General features: G+C 43.3%; 1 protein-coding gene across 1 annotated transcript in view; it reads right to left on the bottom strand.

The window, feature by feature from the left end:
- Nucleotides 1–5,330, bottom strand: part of LOC309415051 (erbin-like) — a 97,871-nt gene extending 92,541 nt beyond the window's left edge. Inside the window, 1 exon segment of the mRNA XM_082012442.1 lies at nucleotides 5,133–5,330. Within this exon segment, the coding sequence (XP_081868568.1) occupies nucleotides 5,133–5,321 (189 nt within the window). The 5' untranslated portion in view covers nucleotides 5,322–5,330.
- Nucleotides 5,331–22,819: the final 17,489 nt, after the last annotated feature.

Genomic DNA, 22,819 nt, shown 5'->3' with positions numbered 1-22,819 from the left:
TGGAAGTGTGATATAGTCAATCTGCCAGGCCTCCCCATATTTATATTTCAACCATCATCCTTCATACCAGAGGGGCTTTAACCGCTTGGCTTGTTTGATCGCAGCACACGTTTCACATTCATGGATAACCTGTGCAATAGCGTCCATGGTCAGGTCCACCCCTCGATCCCGAGCCCATCTATATGTTGCATCTCTTCCCTGATGGCCTGAGGTGTCATGGGCCCACTGAGCTATAAATAATTCACCCTTATGTTGCCAGTCCAGATCCACCTGAGCCACTTCAATCTTAGCAGCCTGATCCACCTGGTGGTTGTTTTCATGTTCTTCGGTGGCCCGACTCTTGGGTACGTGAGCATCTACATGGCGTACTTTTATGACTAGATTCTCTAATCGGGCAGCAATATCTTGCCACAATTCAGCAGCCCAGATGGGCTTGCCTCTGCGTTGCCAGTTGCTCTGCTTCCATTGCTGTAGCCACCCCCATAGAGCATTTGCCACCATCCATGAGTCAGTATAAAGATAGAGTATTGGCCATTTTTCTCGTTCAGCCATATCTAAAGCCAGCTGGATGGCTTTCACCTCCGCAAACTGACTTGATTCACCTTGTCCTTCAGCAGCTTCTGCGACTCATCGTATAGGGCTCCATACAGCAGCTTTCCACCTTCGATGTTTGCCTACAATACGACAGGACCCATCAGTAAACAGGGCATATTCCTGTGCAGGCCCCTTGACCTTATTTTGTTTTACGGAAAAAACGGCTTTCAGAAGGATTGGGATTACTTTCTTCCCGTTCGCAAAAGCTTCTTCTGCTGTGTTGCCTCAGACAGTGATGTCATCAACGTATTGCAGGTGTTCCGGAGCCTCACCCTGTTCCATTGCAGTTTGGATTCATCCGGGCCAAATGGTAGGGCTGTGTTTCCACCCCTGGGGAAGTCGGTTCCAGGTGTATTGGACACCCCTCCAAGTGAAAGCAAACCGTGGCCTGCACTCTGCCCCCAAAGGGATTGAGAAAAATGCCTTAGCAATATCAGTGGTCGCATACCACATGGCTGCCTTTGACTCCAGTTCATATTGAAGTTCTAGCATGTCCGGCACAGAAGCACTCAGCAGCAGTGTGACTTCATTCAGGCCACGATAGTCTCTGCTCTCCATTAGACTTTCGCACTGGCCATATAGGGCTGTTAAAGGGTGAGCGAGTCTTGCTGATCACTCCTTGGCTCTCCAGCCCACGAATCAGCTCATGGATGGGGATCAGGGAGTCTCTGTTGGTGCGATATTGCCGCCGGTGCACTGTCATGGTAGTGATGGGCACCTGTTGTTCTTCGACCCTGAGCAACCCCACCACAGAAGGGTCCTCTGAGAGACCAGGCAAGGTGGACAGCTGTTTAATTTCTTCCATCTCCAAGGCAGCTATACCAAAAGCCCACCGGTACCCTTTTGGGTCCTTGAAATACTCTCTCCTGAGGTAGTCTATGCCCAGGATGCACGGAGCCTCTGGGCCAGTCACAATGGGGTGCTTCTGCCACTCCTTCCCAGTTAGGCTCACTTCGGCCTCCAGTACAGTCATCTGTTGGGATCCCCCTGTCACTCCAGAAATGCAGATGGGGTCTGCCCCTTTATAGCTTGATGGCATTAGGGTACACTGTGCACCAGTGTCCACTAGACATCCTGTAGGTCTGATGTGCCAGGCCATCGAATCCACACAGTCCAGTCAACTCTGTTGTCCCTTTCCTGTACCTGGCTGGAGGCAGCGCCCCTCTAGTCCTGGTCATAGTATTCATTACTTACTTCTAAAACCATCAGTGTGTTATCAATCAACATTATTCTCCTACTAAATCCAAAACACAGCACTATACCAGCTATTAGGAAGAAAATTAACTCTTTCCCAGCCGAAACCAGAACACGACAGAGTTCTAATTTCTTCCAAATAGCAAATTTCTCAGCTCAAATGCACACCATAGCACTTGGGATAAACAGGGCACCTTTTCAGCTGTGATTTAGCACACAAGACAAAAGCATTTCAAATGCCTAGTCACTTTTGAAACTGAGACTATGTCCTGGTTTCGGCTGGCATAGTGCTGTGATTTGGATTTGGTATGAGGATAATGTTGATATATTAATATCAACAAAATACTGATAACAGAACCATCAGAATGACTACTGATGGTTTTGATTGTTGCTAAGTAGTTGTATTGTTTCCGATGCTCTGCCAGTGGGGAGGTGCACAAGAAGCTGGGAGAGGGCATAGCCAGGACAGATGAACCAGACTGGCCAAAGAGATATTCCCTACCATATAACGTCATGCTCAGTATATAAAACTGGAGTTGGTTGGGGGGCGGGAATCACTGCTTGGGGACAGGCTATCAATCACCAGGTGGTGAGCAATTGCTGCACTGTGCATCACTTGTTCTTGTACATTCCATTATTATTATTATTATTATTTTCTCCTTGCTACCCTATTAAACTGTTTTTATCTCAACCCACAAGTTTTTTTCTGATTATCTGTCATGTCCCACCTGGGGGGGAAGTGAGCAAGCAGCTGCGTGGTGCTTAATTGCTGGCTGGGGCTAAACTACAACAGACTGCAACACCAGCATCTCAGATAAAGTGAAGACCTTCTCGACCACCATCTTTCTCCCCATTGCAGTTTGCTCATGCTGCATCCTCGGCCAGTAAACTTAATGGAGTAGGTATACTATAAGAAGCAATTTTTGAAGTACACTGGGGTTTTTACAAGATTGGGGGCAATTAAAGAAAACAAAAAAACAAAATACAAAAAAACCCCAACCACAGGTCAACCTCATGGCTGAAACAGCAAGACAGCCCAGTAACAGTTGTGCTGTGGTATACAAAGGGCAAAAAATTGCAAAAGAGGAATAAGAACACACCACCAGCGTCCAAGAGAAGAGGGGAAGAGTGGAAATTTCTTAATCGGACTTCAGAAATCTGGAGACAGTACCACACCCTTCATCTGAGAGGATGGCTTAATTAGAAGCCTTTTTCAGAGTTGAAAGACTAAGTAAACTTGGGTTAGGCAAAAGGCATACACAGCTTGAAACTCTGGCTTCAAATCATAGAATCACAGGGTTGGAAGGGACCTTTAAAGGTCATCTAGTCCAACCCCCCTGCAATGAGCAGGGACGTCTTCAAGTAGATCAGGTTGCTCAGAGCCCTGTCAAACCTGACCTTGAATGTTTCCAGGGATGGGGCATCTACCACCTCTCTGGGCAACCCGTGCCAGTGTTTCACCACCCTCATTGTGAAAAATTTCTTCCTTATGTCTAGTCTAAATCTGCCCTCTTTTAGTTTAAAACCATTACCCCTTGTCCTATTGCTACAGGCCCTGCTAAAAAGTCTGTCCCCATCTTTCTTAGAAGCCCCCTTTAAGTACTGAAAGGCTGCAATAAGGTCTCCCTGGAGCCTTCTCTCCTCCAGGCTGAACAACCCCAACTCTCTCAGCCTTTCCTCATAGGAGAGGTGTTCCATCCCTCTGATCATTATTGTGGCCCTCCTCTGGACCCTCTCCAATAGGTTCGTGTCTTTCCTGTGCTGAGGGCTCCAGAGCTGGATGCAGTACTCCAGGTGGGGTCTCATCAGAGCAGAGGAGAGGGGCAGAAGCACCTCCCTTGACCTGCTGGCCATGCTGCTTTGGATGCAGCCCAGGATACGGTTGGCCTTCTGGGCTGCGAGCGCACATTGCCGGCTCACATCCAGCTTTTCATCCACCAGTACCCCCAAGGCCTTCTCGGCAGGGTTGCTCTCAATGCTTTCATCCCCCAGCCTGTACTGATACTGTGGGTTACCCCAACCCAGGTGCAGGACCCTGCACTTGGCCTTGTTGAACCTCATGAGGTTCACATGGGCCCATCCCTCAAGCTTGTCCAGGTCCCTCTGGATGGCATCCCATCCCTCAGGTGTGTCAACTGCACCACTCAGCTTGGTGTCATCTGCAAACTTGCTGAGGGTGCACTGAATCCCACTGTCTATGAACTTGAAGAAGATATTAAAGAGTACTGGTCCCAGCACGGACCCCTGAGGGACACCACTCGTCACCGATCTCCATCTGGACATTGAACCATTGACCATTATCCTCTGGGTGTGACCATCCAACCAATTCCTCATCCACCCAACAGTCCACCCATCAAATCAATATCTCTCCAATTTAGAGAAAAGGATGTTGTGGGGGGACCGTGTTAAAGGCCTTACAGAAGTCCAGAGAGACGACATCCATAGCTCTTCCCTCGTCCACTGATGTGGTCACTCCATCACAGAAGGCCACCTGGTTGGTCAGGCAGGACTTGTCCTTGGTGGAACCGTGCTGGCTGTCTCGAATCACCTCCCTGCCCTCCATGTGCCTTAACATAGCTTCTAGGAGGATCTATTCTATGATCTTCCCAGGCACAGAGGTGAGGCTGACAGGTCGGTAGTTCCCAGGGTCCTCCTTGCTACATTTTTTTAAAAATGGGTGCAGAGATCACTTTGTACTTCCCAAAAGTCTCACTGGCACAAATTTTCATTCTTTTCTCTAGTATACTGTTAATTCCGTGTGCAGTTTGTGCTCAGATTTCAGAACAAACAACAAATATTAATTTCTATAATAAACATGGTAATCGAAGTGGCATTCCAGCTCTCTAGTTTTTGAACTTAAGTAATTTTAGATACTTCATAAAGTCTCTTCAGTCACGTACCAAAGAAGAAAGCAAGACTTTAAATGAATAGGTACCTTGGACTGTCTTCTGTGTGCACAATGATCTGAAGAAGACATTAATCTTGCTTCTTCTAACCTTCATGTGTTATCACATTCAAAATAATGCAGCAATTTGTTGAATACATTTAGTCAATTTGAGCAGACACTGCCACAGAAATTAAGTAGCCTGGTAGGTACCTCTCTTGGCTGGATCAGTTGTTTAAGCAGTTTCATCCCAATTCAGTACAGCAAACTATTCATGCTGGAACACATAAACATTTCTTCTATCAGGGTTGCTTCTTCTGGGACCAACATTTACTTAAAAGTGTTTGGCAAACTGCAGCCTAAAAGCTGAACCATCAAGCTAGACACTATCAGCTTCTATAAATGCTGATGAAGCAACTGAGTTAATAAATGTAACTAAAAGGAAAACCTCTCAACATACCTTTGGAAGCTCATCGATTTGATTAGCATCTAAATAGAGCTCTTCCAAGGTCTTTTCAAAAGTAAAAATTTCCTTAGGCACCTGTTCCAGGCTGCAGTGAGAATAATCAAGCGTAGTGACTGTTTCCTCTTCTCCACGCAAACAGCGGCATGGCACCAGTCGCACAAACAAATTCCGCTTTGTTGTCATTTTCAGGCACTGTAAAACACAAATTGGTCGTTTAAAAACCAGCAAGACAACTTCAGAAATACTTATGTGGGCAGCTTCTCAAACTTCCCCTGGCTGCTAAATACTTAAAAAATAAAGAAGCATATATGTGTGTGTGTGTGTGTGTGTATACACATATATGAAAGAGAGGGAAGAGAGAGATAATTTTTTTTGTTTTTTAAACACAACAGATCTGTAGTGGTATTAAGTGTGATTTAAACACCTACAGATCCCAAAGGATGAAGTAAAAATTTAGCCTGTAAACTGGTCACCCAACACAGTCCTACACTGCAGAGAAGCAGAAAATTTTGAAACAGCAGTTCTGAAGTGTCAATTGCATTTTTACAACATAGCTTATCTTTACCTTTACAAAGGTTATTTTTGCTTATGATATTTTTGCTTAATATAACAAAATCCACCCTTTACGAAGCATTAAAATTTAGCTATAGGAGATCTAAATATTTTTTTTGTGATGAATAAGATTAAATTCATGTACCTTAATTTCAAATCCCTCATTTAAAGACAGAATACAACACAAAGAACCAGCACGGTTTCTACCAACTCTTTTATCTGCAGTTTAAAAGGAAAGGTTTCCAAGTGCACAGATAAAGAAGTTCCTTCACTTTTTGCCATTCCGTTCAGTTTGGAAAACTTGCTGTGCACGCTAGAACTAATGAAACTTCACCTTGCTATGGAAATGTATCTTCCTCTAAACTCAATCATTGCTACAACAGTCCCCTCTACTCTCCCATGGCTTCTGTAATATTCCTCCTCAGCAGGAGAGACCAAACCTAAACGGTGCAAACTGGCTAGCTGGTTACTGACCACGTATGCCAGCCACGTCCTGCCTCCTTTCTCCTCAGCAAGAGCACAAGTTTAGGTATCTTTAATTAGCAACCAATTTTCACAAAATTCAGAAACAATCATCTTCAAAATGTTGCCTCAAGTTTCAAATTTGGCTGAAATCAAATAATAGGCTCAGTTTTTCAGGAAGGACCAACATGTGCAGACAGACAACACGATCATGTAAGCTTCATTTCCTCAGGAAATTGGTCTAAAAAACCATATTTTTCCAAAACAACACTGAATATTTATTTTCTTAGTCAAACTGCCAACACTCCAAATTAAAACATGCTTTTTTTTAAACCCGGGGTTTTTTTAATTGCAGAAATTATATTCCAACTTCTGGATTGGTGACAGGAAACTTTCTTCTCCCAGTGCAAAAAAAGTCTTTCAGACACATTTAGCAGACTCCACCATACACAGAGTATGTTAGGAATACAAGGAAAAAATAAAACACTGTGGCCACTGTGCTATATGAAGTCACAGGCTGCGAGACCCCTCTTCTCACTAAGACATGAAAAAAGATCATGCACTTGGATTTTTATATATGAGCAGCTAGCTTGCCAAGTACTTCACAGTATGTTTAATTTATACAACAGGTCAATGGGCTGCTGTACTTTAGTGTTTTCACTAAACAGAAGTACATCTTACTACTCAGGCTGGATACAGTCAGATTCCATATCCATCAATTAAAAGGATGGAAGAAAACTCTTCATTAGATTGTGGGATGTCAAGACTTCCTTTTTAACAATGCATTAATGTTGCTAGGATGTTATTACAGTGTTGGTTAAGCATCAAAACACTTAACACTTTCCATAAAACTCCATCTCTGTTATTTAAATAAAAAGTGATCTAAAAATACAAATATTTAAATGTATTGCAACGCAAAGCATTTAGAGACTGCAAATTCCATGCTGGGGATTTCCACAGAATTGAAAGTCAACATAAGAGAGAGCATAACCTCCTCTACCTTCTTCAAAAGGAACAGGTTCCAGCATGGCATCCTCCAGCCTCCCACAGCCACGTGCCAAAGATGCTACTGAAGCTGACGTACTCACTGAGTCAGAGCTACCCATGCCTTCTCCAAGCCTCAGAGGCCACACGTGAAGACACAAGAGGAATTCCACTGCCAACATTTACAAACAAAAAATGCTTTAACAAAAACAAATATTGACTCATCTTGTTCTATCTTTTCAGTGATCTGCAGAGCCATGAAAAAACACACCACTTCAAAAAGAAGCACCAACAGCAGTCTCTTCAAACAGTAGTAAACAAAAGAAGATATGCCTTGGAAACAACAAAGACTGGAAGCAGAGATTCTACATGTGAGCTGATGTACTGGTTTTGGCTGGGATAGAGTTAATTTTCAGGGATGTTTTAGCTATTGCTGAGCAGTGCTTACACAGAGTCAAGGCCTTTTCTGCCTCTCATACCACCCCACCAGCGAGTAGGCTGGGGGTACACAAGAAGCTGGGAGGGGACACAGCCAGGACATCTGACCCCAACTAGTCAAAGGGATATTCCATACCATATGACCTCATGCTGGGGGAAGAAGAAAGAAGGGGGGGATGTTGGAATGATGGCATTTGTCTTCCCAAGTAACCGTTATGCATGATGGAGCCCTGCTTTCCTGGAGATGGCTGAACACCTGCCTGCCGATGGGAAGCGGTGAATGAATTCCTTATTTTGCTTTGCTTGCATGGCTTTTGCTTTACCCATTAAGCTGTCTTTATATCAACCCATGAGTTTTCTCACTTTTACTCTTCTGATTCTCTCCCCCATCCCACCGGGGCAGGGGGGAGTGAGTGAGCGGCTGTGTGGTGCTTAGTTGCTGGCTAGGGTTAAAGCATGACAAGGGGTATTATGGCACTTCTTGTTCAAGACGGCCAAAACATCAAATGTAAAAAAATAAAAAATAAATAATCAGCTCTTCAATTTTGAAATTGAGGGTTCTCTGCTTCCAGAGACATATTTCCCCTTCCTCAACTGCTCAAACAGCAGACGAAGCATCTACTACCAGCCTCTGACTCAATTATAGCCATTAGCCCTCCTCTGTTACAAGCAGTGGTTAACACTTGCTAAAAACAGTAAAGTAACAACTGGAGAATACCATGTAATTAATACAATATCCAGAAAAATTATTGGAGAATCTGGAATTATAGTACTTGCTTTGCCCTATCAGATCTACATTGCAACAACAGTGAACTGTATCTATTAAGTGTTGAAACATCTTCACTGAATGAAATAAAAATCACTGGAAGCAGAAAAGCAAAGCATCAGTTTGGAAGACCATGATCATATTAAAGAAAGTGAGATCAACAGCAAGCTTGGATACACACTAAATATTAATCCAGAAGAGAGCATCATCCAGTAAAACATCACTCCTTCCTGATAACTCTTCAATGATTCCCTGCACACTCCCATCATCCAAGTACCTGACAGCCCAACAGCACCCACAGATCTGCTGGAACCCCACAGGACATTTTTGTTTAATCATATGTGTAGCTATGTTTTAATGAGTATTAAAAAACCACAAAAAAAAAATCCCCCCACACACCCCCAAGCATCCCATTTCTTTGAAAATTCTTAACTCATGATTGTTACAAGTAGAATCTAAATTCACAGTAACTTTGTTCCTAATCCCTTAATTTGCTCTAAATGTATTAGTTCCACTGTATCATTAGTCCCTTAAATTTCCTGTCTGATGCTAACAGGATGGGACTGCTCACGCTTTAAGCTGGTGAAAGCACTTTCAAAAGAGTGTTTACCATTTATATCAGCAGCACAGCTGAAAATGAAACCAGCTATCAGATGTTTATACAGAAAGGCAAGAACAATTAGGCACAAAACTATCTGGTCAGGTTCTTTTTAGCCCACTCTATCTACAAACAAGTTCAGAATTATGGAATTATGGAGCTGAGTATGTGTAAACACAGGAAAGGCAAAGATGGCGGGGGGGGGCATGTAACCTAACAAACACAAAGAGATTTATTTGGCCAACTGACAGAAGTCCCAACATATTCCTGCTGAAACAGAGAATTATGAAGAAATAAAATCTGTTGCTTATTAAGAAACTTATTTAATCCACTATAAACCCCAAAATAATTGATTACTACTTCTACATTAAAAAAATTAATAAGAAATGAAGCTTCCTGTACTGGAAATATAAAAGAACCAGTCTGTCTTCAGAGATGTTAAGTTTTTTGCTCTTCCTAAAGCAGCAACATACACCACAGAAGGTACCCAGATACAGGCTATTTGGCTTGCTGTTAAAAGAGGCTATATTGTGAAAACTCCCGGCACAATTTAAATTAATCCCTTCCAGCTAACGACAGCACTAGTCCTCATGAATTTGGGGAAACAGTAAGCACCTTAGTACTTTAAGGAACACAAAACATCCTTGGCTCTTACAAGAAAGAAAGAACACATTTCTTACAAATTCTTCACAAATATCTTGTTCTCTTTAGGAAAGTATGACTCAAACCTGACAGCCCCTGACAATGAGCTGAAATGTGAAAAGACAGTGTGTACTGTGAAGAGACTGCTTCTTTGCAAGTGGCACTGGCATTCTCTGGCTGTGGTGTCAAAACCTCATTTGGTGACAATGCCAAGTTAGGTACTTTCACCTCCTCCTCCCTCCCATCCAAGCTATTTCTGCCTGTCTCTTCTAGAAGAAAAAAGGAAAAATTACAAAATTGGATTTGTTATGTCATTTATTTCACTGAATGAGACTGGCAAACACTCAGGTCAATACAAAACAATGAACCACAGTGCTGCACTCTGGGAGAGAGAACAAGCAGTAGGAAATAAAAAATGTTTTTCTGAACCATTTCACCATTTTAATGTGAAGATATAGTCTGAGTCCTCCCAATATGAAAACAATGCTCAACTGTATCCATGCCTACATGTCCTCACACAGGCAGGGAACACCAAAAACTACAACATACTTCCTCACAGCATTCAGAACAAATGAAATAAAAGGCATTACTCATGAAACAACAATGAGGAATGGTAACAACAGGAGGAGGAACATGCTAGTAAATACAGTAAATGATCAATTATTAAATGCAAAAATACGAAGGATGCTTACCACATTTTTTGAGAAAATAAAGGGAATAGAGAAGGCAGAGATCTGCTTTGCTTTTACTGATTCAACAGCCACTAAGATGCAAGCAAAACCAGTGATATTCTACTCCTATCTCAATGAAATACAAAAGCTGGTAACAAAACTCCAAGTTTCTCTTGGAGTTAACTATTTCCCAAGTTCTCAATGTGTATATATATATATAAAAAAAAAACCAACCCCACACACACCAAAAAAAAAACCCCACCCACCCACCTCCAAGGGCCAGGGCAGCAAAATAATTTCAAGCAACTCTCAGAGTATCAACGCCAGGTATGAATTCTGGAGACATTTACTGAAATCGTCTGCTGCTTGTATTCTATGAAGTTAATTCCAATCAGACTTCTATTTACTATTTCTGGTGGGTTGACCTTGGCTAGAGGCCAGGTGCCCACCAAAGCTGTACTATCGCTCCCCCTCATCACCTGGACAGGGGAGAGAAAAATATAATGAGAAGCCATGACATTGAAGTTTCAGTATTTCAACACTGATGTTTTCAAACGGCTACAGAATCACAGAATCATAGAATAGTTTGGGTTGTAAGGGATATTTAAAGGTCATCTAGTCCAACCCCCCTGCAATGAACAGGGACACCTTCAAGTAGACCAGGTTGCTCAGAGCCCTGTCCAACCTAACCCCGAAAGTTTCCAGCGATGGGGCGACTACCACCTCTCTGGGGAACCTGTGTCAGTGTTTCACCATCCTCACTGTGAAACATTTCTTCTTTATGTCTAGTCTAAATCTGCCCTCTTTTAATTTAAAACCATTACCCCTTGTCCTATTGCTACAGGCCCTGCTAAAAAGCCTGTCCCCATCTTTCTTAGAAGCCCCCTTTAAGCACTGGAAGGCTGCAAAAAGGTCTCCCTGGAGCCTTCTCCTCTCCAGGCTGAACAACCTCAACTCCCTCAGCCTGTCCTCATAGGAGAGGTGTTCCATTCCTCCGATCTTTTTTGTGGCCCCAGTCTTGGACCCACTCCAACAGATATATGTTTTTCCTGTGCTGAGGGCTCCAGAGCTGGATGCAGTACTCCAGGTGGGGTCTCATCAGAGCAGAGGAGAGGGGCAGAAGCACCTCCCTTGACCTGCTGGCCACGCTTCTCTGGATGTAGCCCAGGATACAGTTGGCCTTCTGGGCTGCGAGTGCACATTTCCAGCTCATGTCCAGCTTTTCATCCACCAGTATACCCAAGTCCTTCTCGGCAGGGCTGCTCTCAATGCTTCATCCCCCAGCCTGCACTGATACCAGGGGTTGCCCCGACCCAGGTGCAGCACCCTGCACTTGTCCTTGTGGAACCTCATGAGGTTCACACAGGCCCATTCCTTGAGCTTGTCCAGGTCCCTCTGGATGGCACCCCGTCCCTCAGGTGTGTCAACAAGCTGAAGCTTGGTCTCACCTGCAAACTTTCTGAGGGTGCACTCATTCCCATTTTCTATGTCATTCCCAGGCACAGAGGTCAGTAGTTCCCAGGGTCCTCCTTGCTACCTTTTTTAAAAATGGGTGCAATGTTTCCCTTTTTCCAGTCACCAGCAGGGACTTCACCTGACTGCCAGGACTCTTCAAATACCATAGGGAGTGGCTTGGCAACTACATCAGACAATTCCTTCAGGACTCTGGGATGCATCTCATCAGGTCCCATAGACTTGTGCATGTTCGGGTTCCTCAGGTGGTCTCAAACCTGATCTTCTCTTACAGTGGGAGGGACTTTGCTCCTCCAGTCCCCATCTTGCAGTCCATCCCCTCGAGAGGTGTGGGAAGAGAGACTGCCAGTGAAGACTGAGGCAAAGAAGTCGCTGAGTACCTCAGCCTTCTCCTTGTGTGTTGCTACCCGTCTGCCAGTCTTGCTCATCAAGGGGGGTACACTGTCTTTGACCTTCCTTTTCTGGCTGACACACCTGTTGAAGCCCTTCTTCTTATTCTTTGCATTCCTTGCCAAGTTCAGCTCCAGCCACACCTTGACCCTCCTGATCCCATCCCTTCACAACCTGGCAGCATCCCTGTACTCCTCCCAGGATACCTGTCCCTGCTTCCACTGCCTGGGCATTTCCTTCTTGCCCTTTAGATTGACCAGCAGGTCTCAACTCAGCCATGCCAGCAGAATCCTTTACAGAATTCCTTTATATTATGGAACTGACATGTTTGGGGTTTTATGTTTCTTACTTTAGAATTAATACATAACCAGGAATATGAAATATTTATCCCAATAGGATACTGAAATGAACTCCGTCCCCCACTAGCCACCATATCCCTATTTTTTTTTAAACATGCAGTACAAATAATCATGGCTACTGTACAGCTAGTAATCACAGTTATTTGATACAGCTAGCTGTACCAAGCTACTTCAGAACTGCTTTGCTTTCAGAATTCACTAGTTTCTACATTAAATAAATTAATTTTCTTTCATTGTTGATGTGAAAAAGATCCATGGAAACAAACAAGACAAGTTCCTGACTTTCTAGACAAAGGAAACAATGAAAATTAAATACACAGAGCAACCAGACTAAGAGATGGTAAGCCTCTAGATGAGGTATAAAACCATATTAAACTGCTTATACTTCTGGTTTAGTCCTTTGAGGAATTATGTCTGGATCTACTGTACGAGTAAGTGCTGTGTATCACAAACTGTCAACAACTATTCAAGTAGAAAGGAAGAGATACTGTCTTAATTCCTTCAGTTATAACATAGTCAAAAGAGATGAACCAACATAGGGGAAGGGAAGAGGCAATGCTAGTCATTTGTCCATAGGAACCACAAACCTTAGGGAGCAGTAAGCAGAGCTGAGGCAGTGTGGCAACAACACAGTTTCTTAGCTCATCAGAGAATGCCAAAGCACACAAAGCCTAAAGCCCTGCAGACTACACAAAAGGCTGGAAAAAAGCGAGCATGTGTACATGCTTCTATCTCTAAGTTATGCACTGTTTGTAGCAATGCCAGATAAAACATGCAGAAGATTTTGTATGTTTTTGTTTTGGATTTGAGCTGAAAACAGTGTTGATAATATAGAGATGTTTTTGTTATTGCTGAGCAGTGCTTACACAGAGTCAAGGCCTTTTCTGCTTCTCATACCACTCCACCAGCAAGTAGGCTGGGGGTGCACAAGAAGTTGGGAGGGGACACAGCCAGGACAGCTGACCCCAACTAGTCAAAGGGATATTCCCTACCATATCACAGAATCACACAGAATCACTAGGTTGGAAAGGACCTTCAAGATCATCAAGTCCAACCATTAATCCAGCGCCACTATGTTCCCTAAACCATGTCCCAAAGTGCCACAACCACACGTTTTTTGAACACTTCCAGAGATGGCGACTCCACCACCTCCCTGGGCAGCCTGTTCCAATGCCTGACCACCCTCTCAGTGAAGAAATTTTTCCTAATATCCAGTCTAAACCTCCCCTGGCGCAACTTGAGGCCATTTCCTCTTGTCCTATCACTAGTTACTTGGGAGAAGAGGCCAACACCCTCGTCGCCACAACCCCCTTTCAGGTAGTTGTAGAGAGTGATAAGGTCTCCCCTCGGCCTCCTCTTCTCTAGACTGAACAACCCCAGTTCCCTCAGCCGCTCCTCATAAGACTTGTGCTCCAGACCCCTCACCAGCTTCGTTGCCCTTCTCTGGACACGCTCAAGCACCTCAGCATCCTTCTTGTAGTGAGGGGCCCAAAAGTGAACACAGGATTCAAGGTGCAACCTCACCAGTGTCGAGTACAGGGGCACGATCACTTCCCTACTCCTGCTGGCCACACTGTTTCTGATACAGGCCAGGATGCTGTTGGCCTTCTTGGCCACCTGGGCACACTGCCGGCTCATATTCAGCCGGCTGTCAACCAGCACCCCCAGGTCCCTTTCCGCCAGGCAGCTCTCCAGCCACTCCTCCCCAAGCCTGTAGCGTTGCATGGGGTTGTTGTGGCCGAAGTGCAAGACCCTGCACTTGGCCTTATTAAACCTCATACAATTGACCTCTGCCCATCGATCCAGCCTGTCCAGATCCCTCTGCAGAGCCCTCCTACCCTCCAGCAGATCAACACTCCCACCCAACTTGGTGTCATCTGCAAACTTACTGAGGGAGCACTCGATCCCCTCATCCAGATCATCTATAAAGATATTGAACAAGACCAGCCCCAGAACCAAGCCCTGGGGAACACCGCTTGTGACCGGCCACCAGCCAGATTTAACACCGTTCACCACAACTCTCTGGGCTCGGCCATCCAGCCAGTTCCTCACCCAGCGAAGAGTAAACCCGTCTAAGCCACGAGCCGCCAGTTTCTCCAGGAGAATGCTGTGGGAGACGCTGTCAAAGGCTTTATTAAAGTCCAGGTAGACAACGTCCACAGCCTTTCCCTCATCCACTAGGCAGGTCACCTGGTCATAGAAGGAGATCAGGTTGGTCAAGCAGGACCTGCCTTTCATGAACCCATGCTGGCTGGGCCCGATCCCTTGGTTGTCCTGCACATGCCCTGTGAGCACTCTCAAGACCAACCGCTCCATAATCTTCCCCGGTACGGAGGTCAGGCTGACAGGCCTGTAGTTCTCAGGATCCTCCCTCTGGCCTTTCTTGTTGATGGGCGTCACATTGGCAAGCCTCCAGTCATCTGGGACCTCCCCTGTTAACCAGGACTGCTGATAAATGATGGAGAGTGGCTTGGCAAGCTCCTTCGCCAGCTCTCTCAGTACTCTTGGGTGTATCCCATCAGGCCCCATAGACTTGTGGGTGTCCAGGTGGCATAGCAGGTCCTTTAACTGCTTCCTCCTGGATTATGAGGAGTTTATTCTGCTCTCCATCCCTGTCTTCCAGCTCAGGGGGCTGAATACCCTTTGGATACCTGGACTGGCTATTAAATACTGAGGCAAAGAAGGCATTAAGTACCTCAGCCTTGTCCTCGTCCTTGGAGACAATGTTCCCTGCCATATCCAGTAGGGGATGGAGATTCTCCTTGGCTCTCTTTTTGTTGTTAATATATTTGTTATCCTTTACGACTGTGGCCATGCTCAGTATATAAAGCTGGGGAAAGAAGAAGGGGTGGATGTTCAGTGATGCTGGTTGTCTTCACAAAAAAACATTACACTTGATGGAGCCCTGCTTTCCTGGAGATGGCTGAACACCTGCCTGCCAATGGGAAGTGGTGAATGAATTCCTTGCTTAGCTTTGCTTGCATGCGCGGCTTTTGCTTTACCTATTAAACTGTCTTTATCTCAAACCACAAGTTTTCTCACTTTTACCCTTCTGATTGTCTCCTCCATCCCACTGTGGGGGAGTGAGCGAGCGGCTGTGTGGTGTTTAGTTGCTGGCTGGGGGTAAACCACGACAGTCCTAAACCGGTATTTTATAGTAAGTCTCAAAATTACAGTCACTGAAGTGTCAATATTTATTAGCATTTCCACAATCTGAGTAACTCTATTAATAAAATTGGAGCAGATGGAAGCTGCTGTCATATGTTGTTGGGTTTTTTTTGGTGTGGACACACAACTACTCCTCCATAGAAATTCATACAGAAGTTCTGAAGACAAGATTTTTTATTGGTCATTCTTTTTATTCATGAGAAATACTTGCCTCTATAAGTCCTTACAATATGGGCGAAAGCAACTTAGCATCATCTGTACTGGTATAACTTAATAAAGAAAAAGGCTGATTCTGAACACATGTTGCTTTTCCAGAGCTTTGAACAGAATATTTAATTTTATTTGGCTTCTTAATACTTTTGATATTCTTAAATATGCTCTCTAGCTAAATAATGTTAACATACCAATAAGAGAGAAATCACATGATACAATGTTCACCTGGGCTTTAGACCAGCAAACCAGAAAAGAGAACAGTAAGATGCCCAACAAGCATTCAAAGCATTTTTTTCAAGCATTTTTTATCCATGTTTTTTGAAAACATGCTTATACTCCTTTTTAAAATAATTTTTTTTAGTTCTTAGGAAAGATAAAATGCTAAAGCTCCACAAGTCAAAACATTTAATAATAGATATTAAGCTTTAAAGCAGACACTTATTTTCCTGCAACTTAGTTTCCCATATATTCCCCTTTCTATATATGCACAAAATTACATGTAAATACATATCATTCACTTGGCTCTTCAACAGATATTTATAAATAAAAATCTGCCTTCAGAAGAACATGAAAGATGATGCAGAGTAAAATTCAAGTGCTTTGGAGGCAATTATTACAACATATGAATAAATAAAAGGATTTATATTTGAATATATTGTGCAGCCGGTTCAGAGGAAATAAAAGTAATGTACTTACCACTGTGTTACTTTTTTCTCCCTGCTCCTTCTTCCCTGAGCTGTCAAAGCCAACATTCTGTTTAAGACAAAGGTACAAAAATTTTAGTCAACCCTATCCCTATTAGATAGGAATAAACTGATATTTTATTGCATTGGGTATTTATTTTGCTTTCAGAGTTTTGGGTTAGTCCTTTTTTTTAATTCATCACACCCACACGTTGTGTATCATCTTTTATTAGACATTTAAATACTTAAGGAGGGACATATCTAATGTTATTTGCGCAGTACTTAAGAAATATGGCACCATGTCTTATAGGGACCATGGGAGTGTATAAAATGCTGGTGACACCCAACACTCACACTTCTGTAGGCAAGGAGTGATTGGCTAAATATTGCATTAAGCAGATGATGACTCACTAACACAGATAGCCTGTTAACTTAGTATGAGGAAGATAGACAAGTAAATATGACTACCAAGCATGAGAAAGAGAAGCACAGGGAATAAGAACCTTTGGCAAAGATTTTGGGCACAATATTTAACTGTATACTGAACTTTCCAATAGAAACTTGTGAAACTTAATCAAACGAGTCCCAGGATAAGTCATTCACCTGAATGACCCAAAGATTTTCACAGAGTGTGCATTCCTGTCCTAAAATACGAATGACCTGAGATTCAAGTCCTCTTGGACAACATTTAAGTGTATGTTTCCAACATCACAGATGAATAACCTATTACTTATACCCCATTAATTAGAACTATAAAGGTGGTATATTTCCCTCCATTTAAAACCTACTCAGGTATACACTGAATAGACCTCCTGTATCAGGCAGACACTTTGTCATTTACGCCACAGCTTATGCACAAAATTGGATCCTAGAGCTGTTTCAGCTTAATAAAATACAGAAGGCTGTGGATAAATGCTACAGCAGAAACCTAGCCATCAACAGAATTCAGACTGAAAAATTTACAGACTCTGTGAATGCTCTTGGCACTCTAAATGCATGAATTTGTCTTGTGCCTGTGGCCTTTTATTGCTACTGGCTAGTCCAGGAGATTCTGCACCACAGTTTGAGCTGCTAATCATCTGAGGCTTTATATTTGAATTTATCAAATTAAGCATAAAATATACTGGACTCAATTGTTAGAACCAATAACCACCTAGAGGTTGTCAGAAATTAGGTTAGAAAATAGGTATTAGGAACTTGATGAATTTTTTCTATTTCCCATCTTTCAGAAACACAATTTTATAGCATAACAGAGATTTCAGATTAAAATTGTTTAAAAAATAGCAACTGTCTGCTGTTAGTTTCTGCTATAATTGTATACTTAATTATAGATCTCACTCTACCAGCCAAGTCATTGTTAGGGTATGTAAATTCCCAAGTTCTCTTTCCTTCCAGGGCAGAGGTGAGCAGTGCTAATTGAGCAACACTGAAATCTATTTTTAGATTTAATTTTCCCCACACACATGTACAGGCATAACTTTCCAATTAACAGTTGCTATTATGAACCTTTTACTTCCTTCTACATTTATTTTGTTTCTCACTGTGTTACAAAGTTGAATGAGGAGACATCACTGACCAGTTTGATTACAGATACAATTAGCAATCTGGGAACTTACGAAATTGCTAAAAATTCATAGCTACAAATGAAGATAACCTCTGCTGTGCTCTGAACATACAAAACGATACAAAAAATATTAGGGTCTTATTGCTTTTTTGGGTGGGTTTAAAGAAAAAAAAAGTCAGATACTTTTTTATAGCTTCGACTGTCAATTGTGCACATCAATTCACTGTCATAACAGCATATTATTAACTCACCCCATATGCCTATTATGAAGATCAATTCTTGAATGTCAGTGTTCTCTATAAACAATAACAAAGGAAGAAACCAGGAGGAACAATAAACTTCTGTATTCAAAGTGGGAATTAGATAGTAGAGCAGGAACAAAGCAGAGGTGAATTTTTATAAATGCACTGATTTGAAGTAGAGATATACCCTCAAGGCAAGTGTCCTGTACTAAAACTTTTTAGTAAGCTGTGAACAACATAACAGGTGTCTTACTGGAAGCTGACATTTCCTGTTTGAACCGATATTAAATTTATAGCTAACAGCAACAGATACTCATTGTGACTAACCGTATACAACATCATAGCAAAATGTATTTTTACTCTATTACACTTCACACAGGCATGTGCCATCTGCTGCTGAGGTATGCTCCATTTCGCTGTGACATTAACACATTACTCTTGAAAAGACTAATGCTGCTGTTTAATCTTATGGTTTGAGCCAATTTATAAACACTAAGCCTTGGCTTGCTGTCAGATCTCTTCGCTACCTGCCTGAGAATCAGCGATGATGAAGAGAGCAGATTGTCACTTTTTACCATATAATTTAAAGCTATCCAAACCCCTATTGCAAAGCTAATTTACATTCTGCAAATACTGTTCTAGAAGCAATTGGTTTTACAGATGGAATGGAGCTATACAATCCACTTGGATTTTTACTATGTAACAGGATTACAATCCTCTTCTAACACACAAAAACAATCCAGGACCACAAGCCACCTGAACCAAAAAGGCAAACAGTTCATTAGGGTAATAAAGATTTCTATTGTTTAAAATCGCAAAGATGCAAGGCAATTAATCCCCAGTTCGCAAGAAAGTTTAAGGAAATTAATATGCTGAATTCAACTGATTGGAAAATGGTCCTAGTCTTTTCTGTTAAAAAGAAAAAAAAAACACAAAAAAAACCCCAAAAATACCACACCACACTAAACCACTCTACAGATTGAACTTGGAAGTAACCAATGCAGAGATAGCTTTTGAATCTGAAAAAAAACCCCACACCACCACAATTGTTATTTAAAACCCTGAACAGAAGGTGTCAGTGTCCAGAAAAGAACAGGAACCAGGTTTGCTGTGATCCCTCTGTTAATGAGGTTCTAGCAAGGGTTGGTTTGCCTCAATTCTTAATGGCTGTTTATTAAACTTGATCTAAACTAACACAGAAGTTTAACATAAAGAAACTGCTGTTCGTGCATAGTCTGCAAATCACCAGTAGGTTTGTCCTCATTCCCAATTTCTCATTCATTGAGGGGTCATCTTGGAGAAATACACTGCCTGGAGGAACATGCTCTTCAGATATTAACAGAAGTGCTACCAAAATGCATGCCCTGAAATGCATTTTGAAGATTATATTCATGCATCTTCCAAAACCCTTTTTACAGCACTTGCCCATTCCAGTTCACAGTATCTTCCAGTAATACATGAAATGGATTATTAGACCTGATAGACAAACAATGGGGTTTTTTTATTTTATACATACAGCTCCATTCTCAACCCCATGCAATGCTACAGGCTTGGGGAGGAGTGGCTGGAAAGTTGCCCAGCAGAAAGGTGTTGGTTGACAGCCGGCTGAACATGAGCCGGCAGTGTGCCCAGGTGGCCAAGAAGGCCAACAGCATCCTGGCCTGTATCAGAAATAGTGTGGCCAGCAGGAGGAGGGAAGTGATCGTGCCCCTGTACTTGGCACTGGTGAGGCCACACCTTGAATCCTGTGTTCACTTTTGGGCCCCTCACTACAAGAAGGATGCTGAGGAGCTGGAGCGCGTCCAAAGAAGGGCAACAAAGCTGGTGAGGGGGCTGGAGCACAAATCTTATGAGGAGCAGCTGAGGGAACTGGGGTTGTTCAGTCTGGAGAAGAGGAGGCTGAGGGGAGACCTTATCGCTCTCTACAACTACCTGAAAGGGGGTTGTGTTGAGGTGGGTGTTGGTCTCTTCTCCCAAGTAACTAGCGATAGGACGAGAGGAAATGGCCTCAAGTTGCACCAAGGGAGGTTTAGACTAGATATTAGGAAAAATTTCCTTACTAAAAGAATGGCCAGGCATTGGAACAGGCTGCCCAGGGAGGTGGTGGAGTCACCATCACTGGAGGTGTTCAAAAAACGTGTAGACGTGACACTTCTGGACATGATTTAGTGGGCATGGCGGTGCTAGGTTGACAGTTGGACTTGATGATCTTAGAGGTCCTGTCCAACCTTAATGATTCTATGATTCTGTAGCTTGTCCATACCTCTGCTGCACTACAAGGAACACCAGGTTGATGGAACAACAGGTTCCCAAAGCGCATTGTCAAGATAAAAACCATCTTGTGCTGACTGGATTAACTTTCATAGCTGAGCCACCTGAGATACACTCGAGCAGGAACTTCGTGCCAGAACTTGTCAACAGAACTAGGAAGGGGGAGATTTGGGCCAAAGTTTATTGCTACAAGGAGAAATGAATCAGCAAGTCAAGAGGGCTCACAGAGTAAATATACAAACCAGAGCTTGGAACATGTCCAAAAAGTACTGAAATAAAGGAGCCACAAGAATACTGAAGGAATGGGATACAGCAGCCCCTCTTTAGTCACTGTTGTTTGCTTTATTCAGGTGGAAGTTTTGAAGGCAAGACAATGAAACAGGATTCTCCTTGACCAACTCTAATTACACAGGGCTTCAAAAGTGCATCCTTGAATAAAGCACAGTCAGAAGACCAAATACACAGTATTACTCCACTGCAGAAGAAGCTGCAGTACTCTGTACAATTGAATATTTCAGGGACTTGTCAAATTCATCTATTAGGCAGAGTACGGATTATAAAAAGTAAAAAAAAGAAATCTGACAAATTTTAACATTTAACAGTTGGTCTTAAAGTTCCTTTCATATACTTCCGCTATACACAACTAAGAACTCATTTATGGTCTGTATGTTCACCATGTATTTCAGTACCTGTAGATACACATTCATATATTACCTTCGTGCTAGACCTAAGCATTTAGCAGTACAGTAATTGTGTATTTAGCAGCATGACAAATTATAGCACCTTTTCCAGAAATCTATTCATTATTACACTTTGAGAAGCTGGAGAACACGCACTCAATTGGTATTAAGAAGCCTCTATGCAAGAGAATCACAAAACATCAGAAATGCTTACTAGGTCTCTTATGATACCTACAGTAAATACTTCATCATAACATAGATCATCACAGAATCATTGGGTTGGAACGGACCTTTAAAGGTCATCTAGTCCAACGGCCCTGCAATGAGCAGGGACATCTTCAAGTAGATCAGGTTGCTCAGAGCCCTGTCAAACCTGACCTTAAATGTTTCCAGGGATGGGGCATCTACCACCTCTCTGGGCAACCTGTGTCAGTGTTTCACCACCCTCATTGTGAAAAATTTCTTCCTTACATCGAGTCAAAATCTGCCCTCTTTTAGTTTAAAACCATTACCCCTTGTCCTATTGCAATAGGTCTTGTTTAAAAAGTCTGCCCCCTTTAAATACTGGAAAGTTGCAATAAGGTCTCCCCAGAGCCTTCTCTTCTCCAGGCTGAACAAGCCCAACTCTCTCAGCCTGTCCTCATAGGAGAGGTGTTCCATCCCTCTGATCATTTTTGCGGCCCTCCTCTGGACTCGCTCCAACAGGTCCATGTCTTTCCTGTGCTGAGGGCTCCAGAGCTGGATACAGTACTCCAGGTGGGGTCTCACCAGAGCAGAGGAGAGGGGCAGAATCACCTCCCTGAAACTCCTGGACACGCTTCTTTCGATGCACCCCAGGATACGGTTGGCCTGCTGGGCTGCGAGCACGCATTGCCGGCTCATGTCCAGCTTCTCATCCACCAGTACCCCCAAGGCCTTCTTGGCAGGGCTGCTCTCAATCCCTTTATTCCCCAGCCTGTACTGATACCGGGGGTTGCCCTGACCCAGCTGCAAGGACCCTGCACTTGGCCTTGTGGAACATCATGATGTTCACATGGGCCCATTCCTTGAGCTTGTCCAGGTCCCTCTGGATGGCATCCCATCCCTCAGGCGTGTCAACTGCACCACTCATCTTGCTGTCATCTGCAAACTTGCTGAGGGTGCACTCAATCCCACTGTCTATGAACTTGAAGAAGATATTAAAGAGTACTGGTCCCAGCACGGACCCCTGAGGGAAACCCACTTGTCACCGATCTGCATCTGGACATCAAGCTGTTGACCACTACCCTCTGGATGCGACCATCCAGCCAATTCCTTATCCACAGAGTAGTCCACCCATCAAATCCATATCTCTCCAATTTAGAGAGAAGGATGTTGTGGGGGACTGTGTCAAAGGCCTTACAGAAGTCCCGATAGACAACATCCATAGCTCTTCCCTTGTCCACTGATGTGGTCACTCCATTACAGAAGGCCACCTGGTTGGTCAGGCAGGACTTGCCCTTGGTGAAACCGTGCTGGCTGTCTCGGATCACCTCCCTGTTCTCCA

The sequence above is a fragment of the Phaethon aethereus genome (assembly GCF_964289735.1).
Source record: "Phaethon aethereus genome assembly, chromosome: W".
Classification (NCBI taxonomy): domain Eukaryota; kingdom Metazoa; phylum Chordata; class Aves; order Phaethontiformes; family Phaethontidae; genus Phaethon; species Phaethon aethereus.
The sequence above is the reverse complement of the archived record's forward strand: the minus strand, read 5'-3'. Positions and strand labels throughout refer to the sequence as shown.